The 17,831-nt window shown below is 36.8% G+C and overlaps 1 protein-coding gene across 1 annotated transcript; it reads left to right on the top strand.

Moving 5' to 3' along the window:
• The first annotated feature begins 7,868 nt into the window (after nt 1–7,868).
• Nucleotides 7,869–8,840, top strand: LOC119002667 (olfactory receptor 52B4-like). Its single transcript, XM_037068688.1, has one exon. The coding sequence runs from the start codon at nt 7,872–7,874 to the stop codon at nt 8,838–8,840; it is 969 nt and encodes a 322-aa protein (XP_036924583.1). The 5' UTR covers nt 7,869–7,871.
• Nucleotides 8,841–17,831: the final 8,991 nt, after the last annotated feature.

The raw sequence follows: 17,831 nt of genomic DNA, 5'->3' as shown, positions 1-17,831 counted from the left end.
GAGACATTTCCTGTCAAATTACTCCCATGAAGAATTTTACATCAAAATATGTCAAAAATTTTAAGAGTAGAAAAAGTATTTAATATCTTAAAAGACCTCAAAAGGTTTACCTCCCATTAACCCTGTCACTGGAAGCTACTAGAAGATAAGCACCACCAAAATAAGAAAACAAATCAAAAATAGGGAAACATAGGCTCCAACAAAAGAGCTCAACCAAAGTGATATAATACAGGAGACAGTATAGGCTATGAGGGAATTTCTTGAACAACAGGGAAGGCTGACAACTGTGAAGAGCCCTAGGTTATTGTGAATCTAGATTGGATCAAAGGGATAAAGGACACATAAAGGAAAGTCTCAAAGGAAAAAGAATAAACTTGTGAAAGAATTTATATTTCTAGTATAAAATAAGGCATATAAAAACTAGGCAAACAAAAAATAGATAATCATTTGCTCCAGAGGAGAAAAAATGTTGTATAAGAAAAGAAATGTTATCGTATGTCATTATTTACCTCAGGTATTATAATCATAATAATGTAAACATAAATATGTATCTCCAAAGTCAAACATCAGGAATAGGGATGTCTGCATGGTCCAAATGTATGTGCTAGGGAGGACAGAAGGCTTACATGTAAGCAAGTCAAATATCTTTCATATAAGAAAGTCAGTGGGCAACATATATTAATGATTAAATATATATATAAAACAAGAAAGAGTGCTACAAGCATGTTGTTGTCCATAAGGAGATAAATGCTAAAGAAACAACTATAAAGTGTTAAAGTGGTTTTCCTGAGGAGTAGGAATCAGAAGTGGAATGGGATGGGGAAATCTCTATTTCTTTAAATAAGAGAGTTTTTACTACACATATGTGAGTATATACATATAGAGTATATGCATAATATTTACAAAAAATATAATTAAAAACAAGTTACTGCAATTAACTGGCTGGATCTTCTTCACCTAAAACAAATTTTTAGCAGCTCATACCTCAATATCTCTCTCTATCTCTATCTCTCTATATATATATACATATATATCTATCTATCTCTATCTCTATCTCTATCTCTATCTCTATCTCTATCTCTATCTCTATCTCTATCTCTCTCCTCATTTTAAATTTTGCAACCAAAATTCCTGTTCACTTTGGGCACGAGATTACCCATTAGAGAACACAGAATGGCTCAACTAAACTGACTCCTCTCTGAAGAGGGAAGTCTAGGAAAGCTGGCATTAAAGCAGGTATAGACAGTCTGGTGGAAGTGTTTCCTGCAATGAATGATTGCCTCCTGCAAATTGCATGCTATTAAAAAAAAAACATACTTTTGCAAGGAATGCCATATTTCTAGAGGAAATGGAAAAAGTATCACCCAAAACAATGAGGGCACAGTAGTGCACCATAGACCTAATGACAAAAGAACAGGTGAAGGCCAGAAGAACAGAGCCAGAGATAAAATAGAATCATACGTTGAATGGAGAACTGCCTTCAGAAGCTCACAAAGGCTTTGAGAAAAGGAACAGTGGCGGGGGTGGGGGCAGTGTTTGGGTTGGAGATATAGAGGAAAGTCAAGGAGTTAGGGAATGGCCTGTGGAAACAGTTGCCTAGAAAAAATCCTGGTCCAATTTCAATTTTATCCTAAAAGACTCTTCTCCATGCCCAGTCCAAAGGAAGTTTTCCTGAGCCTGCCCCAGACATTCCCCTACTTTGTGCTGCTGAGCACTTTCGCTGTCCCTCTCACCTGGAACGTCGTAGAAGCAGCAAGGGTAGCAGTTCTGAGTCTGCAGCATCCATCTCCGCTAAGTTACAATGTTTTAAATATTACAAAACATATCTTATTCATCAGAAACTACGTCTTTATTTATGAAGCACCTCTAACAAATTTTGAATTCTTTAACGGACTGGACATGTCCTTTCATCACTGTGTACCTAGAACACAGCACAGAAGGAAAGGCAACCCGAAGAGTGGGAAGGAAGAAAGCCAGGCAAGAGAGATTTAAGATTAGTGACCAAAGCAAGGTTTCCTTTGAGGACTCAGGTTCTGGAATCCAAATGAGACTTAGCAAGTACTATGAGAACCATCTCTTTCTTTCCTACCAGCACAAATATTGGCCATGGGTCTCCTCTAAAATGTGTTCAAAATCTGTTCAAAGACTGCCAACAAAGCCTGCTACCCCAACATCACAAATGAGTTCTGTTACCGTGGGCCTGGGAAGAGATCTAAAATCTAGGCCTACTCTCCCCTATTCCTAGAATCTCACCTCACATATGACAAAGTCAGTCATCAGCTTCAGACCAGAAATGCAACCAGTGACCAGAGGAAACCCGGAGGAATCACGGATGAGACTGCGGAAGTGATTATCTTCATGAGTTCTCAGGAGGTCACTTTAATTTCACAGCCCCATTGCCCTTGGGTTCTGACCCCACAAATTCACCCACAATCCCACATGGGTGAAGTCATTATGCCTTCTTTTGTTGACACCTGATCCTTGGGCGCCTCCAGTTATTAGATCTCTATCTTCAAATTTTGTGTGTACATATTTTTGGTTTTGTATACTCAGAGGCTTTCATCCTAACCTAATATTTCCTTCTGAGAAATTGGGAAGACGGTGAAATATGAATCACCAGGAATCTGTCTCCCTACCTAGAAAAATTCACAATGGTAGAATCTGTCTGATACAACAGCATTGAAACTCTGGAGTCTTTGAAGGCTTCCAACTTCCAGGGGAAGGCATGGACAGTAACTTGTGGTTAACTATGGTCCCTTTCATCTCTTAGCACAATAGCAGCTACTCATCCCCCATCCCCTCAGCTCTATGGCAGGAAGCTGTGAATGTTTTCCTGAGTAGCCTGTATGTGGCTAGCAGGAGCCAGGATGGGCAAAAGAGATCCTCTTCTCCAATACCAGAAATTTGTGTTCTGATTACCAATTGCTGCCTCTGATGTGAGATGCAAAGAGGAAGGCAGCCATTGTTATTAAATCTCCCTCCAAATAAAGTGACTTTTAGGTGTTTGAATAGATAGCATCCATTTTCCCCCTCTATTTTCCTTTTTCTCTTTTTGGGAGTCAAACATTAAAGATTAAAACATGGGAAAGCAACTGCATAATGGGAGTTTTGAAAAAGTGACCATGCCTACCCAGGGAAAGTTGCAAGCTCAGAAAAGACCTGCAAAGACCTTAAGCTTACATCTCAGGTTGACCCTTGGAACAGAAACATTCTACAACAATCAAATAAACAAAACAATATACAAAACAACACTTCTTTAGCTGCATCCTACAGATTTTGATACTTCGGGATTTTTTTCATTTTAATTTAGTTCAAAATGTCTGTGACTTCTTGACCCACTGATTATTTTGAAGTATGTTTTTACACAGTTGTGGATTTTTAAGTAATCTTTGTGTAATTGATTTCTTTCTTAATTCTGCTATAGCCATACAACATCCTCTGAATGATTTTGTTTCTCTGAAATTTGATAAAGATTGCTTTAAATAGTCAATTTTGGTAGCTGCTCCATGCACATATGAAAAGATTGTGTATCCTTTTATTGAATGAAATGGTCTATAAATATTTAATAAGTAAAAATTTAAATTATGTTGATTACCTTCTACAGCCTTATTAGTCTCATTAGTCTTTGTCTCCTTGTTTTCCATTTCTTGAGAAGTGTGTCAAAGTCTCCCACGATGACATTAGATTTATTTGTCCTTTTAGTGCTGTCAATGTTTACTTTATGCATTTTGTATCTATTACAGAACTTGGTGCATATAGGTTCAGAATATTCATATCTTTGTAGTGAACTTACACCTTAATTATTATGAATTCCCCCTACATCTCTAGTTATGATTCTTCCCCTAACATTCACTTTCTTTTTCATTAATACAACAACATGGGCTTTCTTCTGATTAGTGTTTACGTGGTATATCTTTTCCTTCTTTTTATTTCTAACTTTTCTGTGTCTCTATCCTTCAGAAATTTCTTTGTAAGCAGCATATATTTTCTTTTGTCTGTGACCTAATCTAAATAAATTAAGTTCAGTATTTACTATTTTTAAATGTTATATGAGTTTTATGTCATATTTAAGAAATCCTTTGACAAATTCAAGATTACTAAGATTTCCTTCCATGATTTATTCTGGGAGCTTTATTGTTCTGATTCTTTCATGCAGGTCTATGATTCTTTAGAGTTAAATTTTACATATAGTGTGAGATAGCAATTGAGGTCTTTGAGGAGAGGGGCATATAGTAATAATCCATAGTGTCTAAGCACCACTTGTAGCATAAAAAATTATGCTAGTCCCATAGAATCTCCTTGTCACTTTTACCAAAAATAAGTTGCCTACTTGGCAAAAAAGGACAGAATAGAGAACTCCAAAGACCTGAGGGGGGTGTTGTTGTTATTGCTGTTGTTGTTTTTGCAGAAACACCAAAAAATAATGAGTAAAACCTGTAAGCATCAACTTTCTCAGAACTCTGAAAAATAGTCAAGACTTACAGCATCCAAGCAAATGTTGAATCAAGAAAAAGATGACTTAAACATGTTTGTCTATTTTTCCTGTCAGGATGTTGCCTGAAGGACTAACACAAGGTACTCACATTTTTTTTTTTTTTGCTAAATTTGACCTTTCTCAGGACATAAAAGCAACTATATGGAGGATGTTTCTCAAAACATAGAAAGGCAATGAACTGGGGCATTTTGCTATCATTGCCACCGGGTACAAAACAGCACAGTTCAAACAAACAATAGATAGACCAAAAGCTTGGGGAGGGCGGATCTTTGGTGAATAAGGGCTTCTACACATAACAAACAGGTAATCTAGAAAGCCTCACTCAAACCCAGAGCAGGCTGCATGCTCAAAAAGCAGACAGCGCAGAAAAGTAAGTTGTTTTACTCTACACTAGCAATAAACAATCAAAATTTTTAAAAAAACTATTTCATTTACAATGCCATAAAAAATAAAATAACTATGAATAAATTTAACCCAGGGGGTATAAGACTTGTACACTGAAAACTACAAAATATTGCTGAAAGAAATTCAAGAAGATAAGAACTTTGCTATGTTGCATTAGAATTAGAGCTATCAGTATGAATTAATCATTCAGAGAGAAAAAAAAAAGCTTTTGTTCTTCCTGACTCTGATAGATAAAAGAGGCTAGAAACAATAACACCAAAATAGCACATCTAGAGCTCAACTTGTTTTCTAAATATTACTCACCATTAAAAGTCTGTAAGGAATCTTAGAGAAATCGTTATTCCAAGGATGAAGTGGGAAATTACAAGATGATTCTGGAACATTTTGTGCTTAAATGTAAGGAAATGCTCAAAAAAATACAGACAAATCACAAAGGTTACAAGAGCCAATTTGAAGTGGCCCTCTATAGTCAAACCTAAGAGAATTTTTTGATTACCAAAGTGAATAATCATAGCACTGGATTATAAATTATTGAATAAAAAAGAATCCATGAATCAATACTAATAAAAATAATAATAAACAGGAAGCCTCTTATTTATAATAGAATATTGACTAATAAATGTAATGAGAAATACTGAGTTGGAAAACCACCATTTACAACCATCGAAATAAAAACTGAGTCAGACAAGAACCACCAATGAATGTTGTTTTAACATTGATATAGGTTTTAACCTTGATATAGGTTTGTTTGGGAAAAGCGTATTTCATGGTTCACATAGGAGGGGCACCTGGAGTGTCCTTCTTGGGTAATTGGGAAGATGTGCCACTGGATGCTACAGGACACCTACTATATCAGGTCACACTATCAATCCTACCTGGCACCTATAAACAAACAGGAAGGCAGCCTAAATGAGGAGATGAAGAAATGTCTTACATGAAAAATAGAACACAACTCCAAACTAAACAAAATGGAAACAAGCAATCTATCAGATTCAGAGTTCAAAAAACTGGTTATAAGGATGCACAATGAAATTAGGGAGAGAATAGCTAAAATTAGTGAGAACTTCAACAAACAGAGTGTTGAAACATACATAAAAAACAGAGATAAAAAAACATTTTAAAAACAGAAATGAATATATACATACAACCATATGTTCATTGCATGTTATAAACAACAGCCAAGATATGGAGAAAAACTCAAGTGTCCATCAGTAGATGAATGCATAAAGAAGCATTGCACATAAACAATGGGATATGACTCAGCCATAAAAAAAGAATGAAATCTTGCCATCTGTAACAACATGGGTGGACCTAGAGGGTATTGTACTGAGTGAAGTAAATCAGACAGAGGAAAAAAATGCCATATGACTTAACCTATATGTGCAATCTAAAAACCAAAATGAACAAACAAACAGAACAGAAACAGACTCACAGTTACAGAGAATATTTTGAAGGTTGCTACAGGGAGGAGTTTGGGTGGATGAGTAAAAAAGACAAAGAGATTAAGACGTACAAATTTGAAATTACCAAATAGTCACAGGAATAGGCTGTCAGAAGAGTACTAGATTTATCAGAGTGATCACTCCATAAGTTCTACAATGTCTAATCACTGGATGGTACACCTGAAACTAATATAATATTGTATAACAATATAACAAAGTCAAAAAAGAAAAATAAGCTTATGCAAAATGTCCTCTAATATAACCATATAGTTTTAATACTCTGACTAGTTCAAAAGATAAATAAAAGATTCAAAATGTTATCTTAAATTCCCTGTGCAGAGTAAAGCTACAATATAATTTGTGCAATTAATTTAAAAAATAAAACTATGTTCCTAAATGCAAAAAGTAATTGAAAGGCATTACAAAATAATATACAAAATAAGTCAAAATCACAGAAAAACCTTGTAAAAATAAGGGGGTTTTAAATAATCTACATATGTTATAGTCAGTTTATATGTGGTAATATAAATAGGATTATACACTAATTGTCATGAAAACAGAAACATAAATACATGGTGTAATAATCCTAACAGTTATTCATTGGAAGTAATATATGTGCAACCCAATCCAGGGATGGAGTTGCGTGGAAGGGATGTTGTTGGCAGATGTGAAGAGCCATAATATCTTGACTCACCTGTATACGATGAAGGGTGGTTTGTAAAAAGTGTGAGTTCCCTATGGAACTGGCTTCCCTTGGAGCTTCCAGGCAAATACATAAATATCTCTGTTCCCTGGTGCCCGACACTCAGAGACCTTGATTCACCACATTCTAGGCTATGAAGAGACTGCATTTGAAGTATGTGAGTAAGTTACGTATTGATGTCAGATAACCTCCTGGGGAGTAAATAGGAGAGGATCCCATTTATACTAAAGGACTATGGGGCCTAAGGTAAATATTTGAAAACATTAGGACTTCTTGTCTGATGCTAAGTAAGCAGAGCGATAACTAATACTTTTCAATTTAAAACTCCTGGTGGTTGACTATCTTTCTCCTAGTACAGCATCCAAGTTCTTTAATTTGTAATCAGAGCCAATATACTTTTGTTTCTCTCCTTTTACCATCGCATAATAGAAGCAATCACACAATGACACAAGATTGCAAACTATTTTACATGCATTAAATATTTGTATGACAGCAGGCTTTCTTTCAACTGCCAATGACTTCATTCCATTCTCCACCTATTTCACCTCCATCCACAGATACACTACAGCCAAATAAAGTGAATTAGCCATTCTGTTGGATTCCCATAGTAGTTTGTGCCTCTAATATGATCACTTACCATATTATTTTAGTTGGCTGTTATTTTACTGTTGCCTAACTAAAAAAAAAGGACAGTAACCTTTATTTTCTTATCCTAGATGTTCTTGGAATGCTCATTATGGGAAAGAATCAGATAGGAGCCATAAAGTTTGAGTACAATCTGAAATTTTGATTGTCTGTAAACAGTCCTAGGTCATATGCTCCAGGCATGACTACCTTAAACCACACTGGTGTTAGCTACATGGTCTTCCGCTTGCTGGGCATCCCTGGCCTAGAGGACCAGCACATGTGGATTTCCATCCCCTTCTTCATTTCCTACGTCATCGCCCTGCTTGGAAACAGTCTGCTCATCTTCATTATTCTCACCAAGCGCAGCCTCCATGAACCCATGTACCTCTTCCTCTGCATGCTAGCGGGGACAGACCTCGTCCTCTCCATGTGCACTGTACCTCAGGCCTTGGCCATTTTCTGGTTCCATGCTGGGGAGATCTCCCTAAACGGCTGTATCACTCAGCTCTTCTTCATCCATTCCACCTTCATCTCTGAGTCGGGGATCTTACTGGTGATGGCATTTGACCGCTACATTGCCATATGCTACCCACTGAGATACACCACCATTCTTACACATGCACTGATTGGGAAAATTGGTGCTGTCATCTTTCTGAGAAGTTATTGTACAGTATTCCCCATGATATTTCTTCTGAAAAGACTAACTTTTTGCAGAACTAACATTCTTCCACACACTGTTTGTGAGCACACTGGGTTGGCCAAATATTCCTGTAGTGACATAAGAATAAATATTTGGTATGGAATTTTTGTCCTGATATCAACAGTGATTTTAGATATTGTGCTAATTTTTGTTTCATATGTGCTTATTCTCCATGCTGTCTTTCACATCCCTTCCCAAGATGCTCGCCGCAAAGCCCTCAACACATGTGGCTCCCATGTCTGTGTCATTATCCTCTTTTATGGGCCTGGGATCTTCTCAACCCTCACTCACGGGTTAGGATGGCACATCTCACCCCACATCCATGTACTGCTGGCCAACATCTGTGTTCTTGTGCCTCCTGTGCTGAATCCCATCATTTATGGGATCAAGACCAAACAGATCTGGGACCAGGTGACTTATGTCTTGTTTCCCAAAAAAATATGTCGTTGGAAATGGGAACCAGAGTAGTTTCCTCAATATTTCTAGCCATACATGAGATGAATTTTAGAAGCCCTAGCAGATGAGGGACAGTTAAGACTAGATAAATTTCTCGCTGCATGTATGTTCCTGAAGCAAGTCTACAGGGGAGCTTGGGGACATGCTTTTATATATATATAGTTGATTATGCTTGATTATACAGTTGATTTTGTTTGATTATACAGTTGTCCTAACTTTTCCCCGTTTCCCCCTCCACCCAATAGCCCCCACTCCCTCTAGTAATCCCCACATCATTGTTCATGTCTATGGGTCATGTATAGATTATTTGGCTACTCCATGCTTTTAAAGTCTCCGATCAATAATATACAATCAATTTCTTTGAGCCACAGTGAGCTTTCTCACTCAGAGTCTGAAAAATAAACCAGTTCACCTTTTTCAGTCATTCCAAGTCTATACCTCTAGAGAGTATTTGAAAAGATAAAAACTATGGATTATTGCTGGACTATTCTTTCCTGGTTTATTTCATGCTTTGATGTGGGAGAGAGGTAAGGAGCAAAGGAAGAGAGATAAACCTCTGGCATCCACATTCCCCTATAGCTTTTCTTCTGCCCACCTACTCCTCCCTCTCTTCACTCCTCCCCTGCCTCCCCCACTTCCTCCTCCTCTTCTTCTTCCTCTCTTCCTGATCTTCTCCTTCTTTCCCCTTCCCAATCACAATAAAATGCCTTGAAAGAGTCCCCTATACATTCTGGTTTTAATTACTTCTCTAATTCTCTTGATTTTACACCAGTCGGGCACTTTTTCTTTGCCATAGACTGCATGTCACACAGTAGCCTTCACGCTGCAGGATCCAATGGTCAGTACTCAGTCTACATGGTTCATGACACATCAGCACCATCTGACATAGTGAAACAGACTCTCATTCTAAAATCTCCTCACTCAGTTCACTTTAGACTGTCTATTAGAAATAAATATGTACAAATCCCCATGTTTTCAAAATCAAGATATTTGCTACTAACATTTTATAAGAGATTGCTATCTGTTTTCTACTGTGTATGTGTGTGCAAGTAAATAAATATTTTAATTGAACTATATTTTATCTATTCCTCTAGAATGGATGTTTCTCATTTAGCAAATTAATCCAGACATAATCCCTTGCTAAAACTGTGTACCTCCACAGGCATTTGTACCAGCTCTCCACTGTGTTCATACAGAGATGTGCACTCTTTTAAAAAGCATTCCTGCCCTGGCTAGTGTGGCTCAATGAACTGAGAGCCAGCCTGCAAACCAAAGAGTCACCAGTTAAATTTCCAGTCAAGACACATGCCTGGGTTTCAGGCCTTCATTTGGGGATGTACAAGAGGCAACCACACATCTCTCTCTCTCTCTGTCTCTTTCTCCCTCCTTTCCCCTCTCTCTAAAAATAATTAAAATATTTTTTAAAAATAAATAAAAAGCATTCCTTACATGTCACTGCAATTATTTATTTATTTTTCATTTCCCATTTGAGAACAGGCTTGGCATTCTATATACTTTACTTCCCTAATGCCCATTATGTTATCTGAAAGAGTAGGCACTGGGTACAACCACTATGGAAAACAGTATGGAATTTTCTAAGAAAACTAAAAATGAATATGCCTTTTGACCCAGAAATTCCACTGCTAGGAATTGGGTTCTTATATCCTAAGAACCCTGAAACACCAATCCAAAAGAACCTATGCACCCCAATGTTCATACCAGCACAATTTACAACAGCCAAGAGTTGTAAGCAACCTAGGTGCCCATCAGTAGATGAATGGATCCAAAAACTATGGTACATTATCCAAAGGAATTCTATGAAGCAGAAAGAAAGGAGCTTCTACCCTTTGCAACAGCATGGATGGAACTGGAAAGTGAAATAAGCCAGGTGGTGAAAGACAAGTATCATACAACCTCACCTTTAATAGGAACCTAAACAACAAAACAAAGAAGCAGGCAAAATATAACCAAAGACACTGAAATAGAGAACAGGCTGACAGTGACCAGAGGGGAGGGAATTTCAGGGGAAAAGCAGAAGGTTTTACAGGAACTAATATAAAGGACATATGGACAAAAACTAAGGGGGGCAGGAAATGGGAGGGAGGTGGGGACCACTAGGGGGGTGGGCTGGGATGGGAGTAAAAGACAGAAAACTGTACTTGAATAATAATTAAAATAAATAAATTTAAAAAGAAAAAAGAGTAGGTACAGAAGTAAGCACTAAACATTTAAAATGTTTGAAGTACTTTTCTTTATAAACTATAAAATTATGAAATTATCACTTTAAAATAATTAGAGACAACAAAAATTATTTAAAAGTTACATTTATTATTTATGTTAGTGTGATGTACCTTTTTGTTTTTAATTATATTCTTCATATCTAAAACTATTCTTCAAGTAGATTGCATACATATTCTATGAGAAATCTGTATTTGTACATATATAAAACCATATATTCACATAGATTTATAACTTAAGGGTTTTTTTCTTTTTTTAATATATTTTATTGATTATACCATTACAGTTGTTCTATTCCCCCCCTTCATTCTCCTCCACCCGCACACTCCCTCCCCCACCATTCTCCCCCCCTTAGTTTATAACCACGTGTCTCAAGTTCTGTAGATTCTATATTTCCCCCACTATTCTTGCCCTCCCCCCTATCTATTTTCTACCTACCATCTATGCTATTTTCTGTGCCTTCTCCCCCCTTCTCCTCCTCCCACCCCCCTGTTTCTAACCCTCCATGTGTTCTTCATTTCTATGGTTCCACTCCTGATCTAGCTGTCCTCTTGGTTTGCTTTTGTTTTAGGTGTGGTTGTTAATAACTGTGTGTTTGCTGTCCTTTCACTGTTCATATTTTTCATCTTCTTTTTCTTATATAAGTCCCTTTAGCATTTCATATAATAAGGGCTTGGTGATGATGAACTCCTTGAACTTGACCTTATCTGAGAAGCACTTTATCTGTCCTTCCATTCTAAATGAAAGTTTTGCTGGATAAAGCAATCTTGGCTGTAGGTCTTTGGATTTCATGACTTGGAATACTTCTTTCCAGCCCCTTCTTGCCTGTAAGGTCTCTTTTGAGAAATCCGCTGACAGTCTGATGGGTACTCCTTTGTAGGTGACTGTCCCCTTATCCCTTGCTGCTTCTAGGATTCTCTCCTTCATTTTAGTCTTGGCTAATGTAATTATGATGTGCCTTGGTGTGTTCCTTCTTGGGTCCAACTTCTTTGGCACTCTCTGAGCTTCCTGGATTTCCTGGAAGTCTATTTCCTTTGCCAGACTGGGGAAGTTCTCCTTTATTATTTGTTCAAATAAGTTTTCCACTCGTGGCTGTTTCTTTCCCCCTTCTGGTACCCCTATAATCCGGATGTTGGAACGTTTAAAGATGTCCTGGAGGTTCCTAAGCCTCTCCTCATTGTTTTGAATTCTCATTTCTTCATTCCTTTCTGGTCGGATGTTTCGTTCTTCCTTCTGGTCCATTCCATTGATTTGAGTCCCAGTTTCCTTTCCATCGCTATTGGTTTCCTGGACATCTCCCTTCATTTCAATTAGTTTAGCCTTCATATGTTCCTCTAATTTGTGACTGTACTCTACCAATTCTGTGAGCATCCTGATAAATAGTGTCTTAAATTGGGCTTCTGAGAGTCTGGCAATCTGTTGGTTGCTTAGAGTTATTGGCTCTGGGACTTTGAGTTCGTTCCTCTTGTGGCATCTTTTGGGCTGTTCATGCCTGTTAAGTAGCAGGATCCGGAGCCCTAGGTTTTCACCAGAGCAGGGCAACTCAGTCGCTGGGTTGTGACGTTGTATGTGGGGGCGGGGTCAAAGAGGAACAATGGCTTCCCTCTGCCAGCCGCTGCCGGGACCCCCACCGGCACCGCAGCCACCACTGTCACCACTGTCACCAGGCCCACGCGTTTCGTTCCACTGCACTCGAGTGTGCCACCGCTGTCAGCCCTCCACCACTGGGTTCGTCCCCTGGGGCCTGCGTGGTCCATCTCACTGTGCGCAAATGTGGGACCTTGGTCAGTCTGCCCCGCACCCCGACTGGCTTTGGGCTGCCTGCGCGCCTAGCACCTAGGTCGGGGGGGATCTGTCCTGCCCGACCCAGCTTCGCTGCTGGTTCCGCCTCTCTTACCGTCCCCGTTGAACGGTTCGTAGCTGTCGGACTTCCGTATAATTCCGTATTCTGGTCTTTGGGTGTGTTCTAGTTCTCCAAAACTTTTGTTGTAGTCAAACTTGGTTGTGGGAGAAGGCACAGTGTTTCCACATATGCCTCCATCTTGGCGGAAGTCCTATAACTTGAGTTTTTAACATAATTTTAACATAATTTAACTGGCTGTAAAATATACAAATTTATGGAAAAAATAATTTATCTAGCCATTTTATTATTATTAACATGCAGTATATTTCAAATTTTTCAGCTGTTCAAGAACATAATGTCCATTCATTTTAGTTATACCTGAGTCCCTAAATGTTAGGTAGTCTAATTATAAATCTTTGTGTTATTCAGAACTGTTTTAAGATCAAACATCAATTACATTACTTTAAAATTCTGCTTCTCATAAGTTTAGCATTTGAATAATTATAGCCAATATTTCATCAATGTCTACTCATTTAAAAATACAAAATATCAAAGAGCATTTTAATTATCACTAATCATACCCATTAAGTTAAATACTTAATAATTGCAAAATGTTTTGTCACTTAAGCATATTTTCATATATTATGAACTGTGCAACCATTTTATGCCTTACTTTTTTGGTTACTTAATGTCACATAACATATATTTTCCTTTGCCATCAAGAACATTAAATAAGTATTCAGATGAATAAGTGTTTAATATACTAGTACATGGTGTGCTCTATTTTAGTAAGCTAGTGAATATTTAGTAAGCTGTTGAATATTTACATCCAAGTAATTGACAATATAATTAAACTGTCAGGAACATAAGCTTTAAGACACTGTATTTTGTTTCCTTGTGGTACATGATAGGAAAGATCCTGAAAATTTTTTACTGCATCTCTGAGTGACTTTATCCTAGCCAGGCTGAATATGTGTTATTTATGTGCAAAAGGTTTTTTAAATGGAGTCTTTAGAAATTCTAAGAAATTCATGTTTTCCAAAAGTTTAATGGAATCCAAGAGCAATATGCAAAGTTAAGCTCTCATTTTTATCATTATATTTTCCATGTTTTAAAGATACAACTGAACAGAGTAATATTTACTCTTTTTAGTTTACATTTCTGTGAATTTTGATAAACATGCCACTACCACAATAAAGATGTGGGATTGTTCCATTGATCTCCAAAAAAAATACCCTGGTGCAACTTTTTAGTCAGCTCCTCCCACCAGCCCTGACAGCCTTTTGTTTCCTGTGCTTACTATTTTGCTTTTCTTAAAATGTCTTACAAATTGATTCATATTGCATGTAGCATTTAGAGTCTGGGTTGTTTCATTTAGCATAATACATTTGAGTTTTATCCATATCGTACTTGTATTAGTAGCTCATTCCTTTTCATTGCTAGCAGCATTCTATTGTATAGATATACCAGATCGAGTCACCCATTTTCCAGTTGAAGGACATCTGGGTTCTTTTCAGATTTTGGTGATTACAAATAAAGCTATCATAATTTTATATATTTCATAAGAAGTGAAAACTAAATTATACTTCATTTGGCTGAAAATCTAAGACTAAGATTGCCAGGTCATAGGCTAGCTTATGTTTGACTTTATTTAAAAATTGCCTAATTTCTCCCAAGTCCCTACAACCATTATGAATTCTCACCAGCAATTTGTGAGCTACAGTTGCTCTATGTCCTCACTGGAACCCGGTACAATCTTTCTTTTAAATTTTAGCTTTCTAATAGATGGTTAACTGTACATCATTGTAGTTTAATTTACATTTCCATAATAATTAGTTGCATAAAGCATATTTTCAAGTACTTATTTGCCATATATACATCTTCTTTGGAGAAATGTACGTTCAAATATTTCAGCCTTCTTATTCATTGTTTCTTCTCTAATTATTGAGTATTTGTCAGTCCTTTATTCTGGATACGGGCCTTCTATGTGATATGTGATTTGAAGACATGTCTCATTTTATGATTGTCTTTCCATTTCCTTAATAGTGCCTTTCAAAGAAGATAAATTATTAATTTTGATGACATTTTACTTAATATGTTATTTTATACATGTTTTATGTATTCCAAGATACATTTGCATAATTCTAAGTTACAAAAATGTTCTCCTGTCTTCTTTTAGTAGTTTTATAGTTTTAGTTTTGCATTTAGTTCTGTGACCCATTTTGAGTTTTATTTTTTGCATGGAGTGTGAGGTATGGATTGAGGTTCATTATTTTGCATATGGATAGCTAGTGTTCAAGCACTATTTTTTAAAAAGGCAATCCTTTCTTTATTGTTGCCTTTTCACCTTTGTTAAGTTTACTACACATGTTGGTTTGTTTCTGAAGTCTGTGTTTTGTTTCACTGATTTAAAAAACTATTCATACTCTTAGCACACATTCCAGCCATCATGTGCTTTGGTATTTACTTACACAAATTAAAATTATATAGTCACTCAAATGCCTACACATGAAATTTATAGCAGCTTTATTTATAATCATCAAAACTTAGAAGTGATTAAAGGGTCTTTTAGTATGTGATAAATAAATAGGCAAACTACTTTTTTAGAAAAATAATTAAATAAAAGGTATTCAGTTTGGACAGGGACACTTGAGCTTGTATTTATTAGCAGATTATTAATAGATGAAATAATTGTATATGTGGAAAATGCTAGGAATCTATACAATAACACTTAATAAATACATGTAGTATGGTCACAAGATATATGTTTAAAATGCAAGAAAAAATTGCATTTTATATTCAAAAGACTATCTGGAAATAGTCCAGCCATTGTTAATAAAATGAGAACAGTTTGGGCAACATCTATGTAACCTGGCAACCAAGGAGAGTGGACTGAAATGCACATGCATGAACAATGATCACTTCACTGTAGTAGTCATTGGGAGTTGTAGACGCTGTTGAATGAGCATGTGTACTATGAGGCCATCACATTCAAAATGACTGAGCAAGTAGAGTAACAAAGCTGCATCAAACTTTGTGTTAACCTTGAACATTCCTCCATGGAAGGTATTCAGATGATTCAGAAGGCCACAGCTATGGGCAACTGGTGATTGGCAGCTTCATCAAACAATGTGCCCACTCATGTGTCAAGTCTGGTGCAGAGTTTTTTGGCAAAACATCAAATCAACCAGGTCACTCAGCTCCACTACAGCCCAGATTTGGCTCCCTGTGACTTTTGGCTTTACTCAAAACTCAAATCACCTTTGAAAGAGAAGAGATTTCAGACCATCTATGAGATTCAGGAAAATGAGACAGGGCAGCTAATGGTGATTGAGAGAACTGTGTGAGGTCCTAAAGTGCCTACTTGGTGGGAACTAAGGTATCATCGTCCTTTGTACAATGTTTTTAGTATCTTGTATCTTCTTCAATAAATGCCTCTATTTTTCATATTACCTGGCTGGATACTATCTGGAAAGACCTCATATTAGTAGCAAACAATTTAAAATAAGATTACAAACCATTTCATTTATTATAGCACAGAAAGAAAACATGATGAAATATCAATACTTAAAATTTTGTAGAGTTTAAGAGCTGGATGTGTTCAAGGAAAGAGACATGGTTCAGTGCAGGGTGGTCCATTGAACTTAATGCTATTTTATTTTTTAACTTCGATTTAATCTTTATTTTATATTTTTCCATTAATATTTAGTCACCTTATACCCCCTTCCTCCAGCAATCACCATACTGTCGTCCATATCCGTGATTCCTTTTTCTTTTTTGCTCTATCCTCCACCTCCTAACCTCCCCCTCCCCACTAGCTGTCATCTGCTCTCCATCTATGAGTTTTTCTGTTTTGCTTGTTAGTTCAGTTTGCTCATTAGATTCCAGATATGAATGAAATCATATGGTATTTCTCTTTCTTTGACTGGCTTATTTCACTTAGCATAATGTTCACTAGGTCCATCCATATGGTTGCAAAGGGTAAAGCTTTCTTCTTTTTATGGCCAAGTAGTAGTCCATTGTGTAAATGTCCCATAGTTGTTTTATCCACTCATCTACTGATGGACACTTCAGCTGCTTCCATATCTTGATCATTGTAAATAACACTGCAATGAACATATTTTTTTTAAAAGGCAATCTTTTTTAAAGAGGTACTTAGATTATTTTGAATTAGTGTTTTGGTTTCCTTTAGATATATTCCCAGAAGTGGGATCACTGGATCACAAGACAGTTCCATTTTTACTTTTTTGAGGAATCTCCACACTGCTTTCTGCAGCGGCTGCACCAACCTGCATTTCCACAAACAGTGCAAAAGTGTTCTCCTTTCTCCACATCCTTGCCAACACTTGTTATTTGTTAACATATTGATTATAGAGATTCTGACAGGTGTGAGATGATATATCATTATGGTTTTAATTTGCATTTTTCTGATGATGTTGAGCATATTTTCATATGTCCATTTGCCATCTGTATGTCCTCTTTGGAGGAGCATCTATTCAAATCCTATGCTCATTTTTTCATTGGGTTGTTTAGTTTTTTAGTATTGATTTTTGTGATTTCTTTATAAATTTTGGATATTAACTTCTTATCAAAAGTATCAATGAATATGATCTTTCACTCTGTAGGTTGTCTTAATGCTATTTTAGAACAACAAAAAAGCCTCAGGATCCTACAGAGCACTTTTGCTAACTCTTTATTTATAAGAGACTGAGAATCCAGTGAGGTAATACCAAAGGGTTTTACAGAGTGCTAAGTGATGCGGCGTACTTCACTAGTCATGCCAACGAGTCTCAGGGATTGCTGGCAGAATGTGCACAAAAACTGCTCAGTTCTAAGAGAGACCAGTGGTCCTTCACTTCAGCTCCTAACTCCATAGCTGCTGAGCTCATGAGATGGATCACATTAAAGACCCAACAAAAGGG

This window comes from Sturnira hondurensis, unplaced genomic scaffold, assembly GCF_014824575.4.
Source record: "Sturnira hondurensis isolate 20B ecotype Veracruz unplaced genomic scaffold, ASM1482457v3 Scaffold0017746, whole genome shotgun sequence".
Lineage (NCBI taxonomy): Eukaryota > Metazoa > Chordata > Mammalia > Chiroptera > Phyllostomidae > Sturnira > Sturnira hondurensis.
The sequence above is the reverse complement of the archived record's forward strand: the minus strand, read 5'-3'. Positions and strand labels throughout refer to the sequence as shown.

Excerpts from the sequence above, each read along its gene's own strand:
- LOC119002667 (XM_037068688.1), top strand. The coding sequence starts at position 7,872 with ATGACTACCTTAAACCACACTGGTGTTAGCTACATGGTCTTCCGCTTG.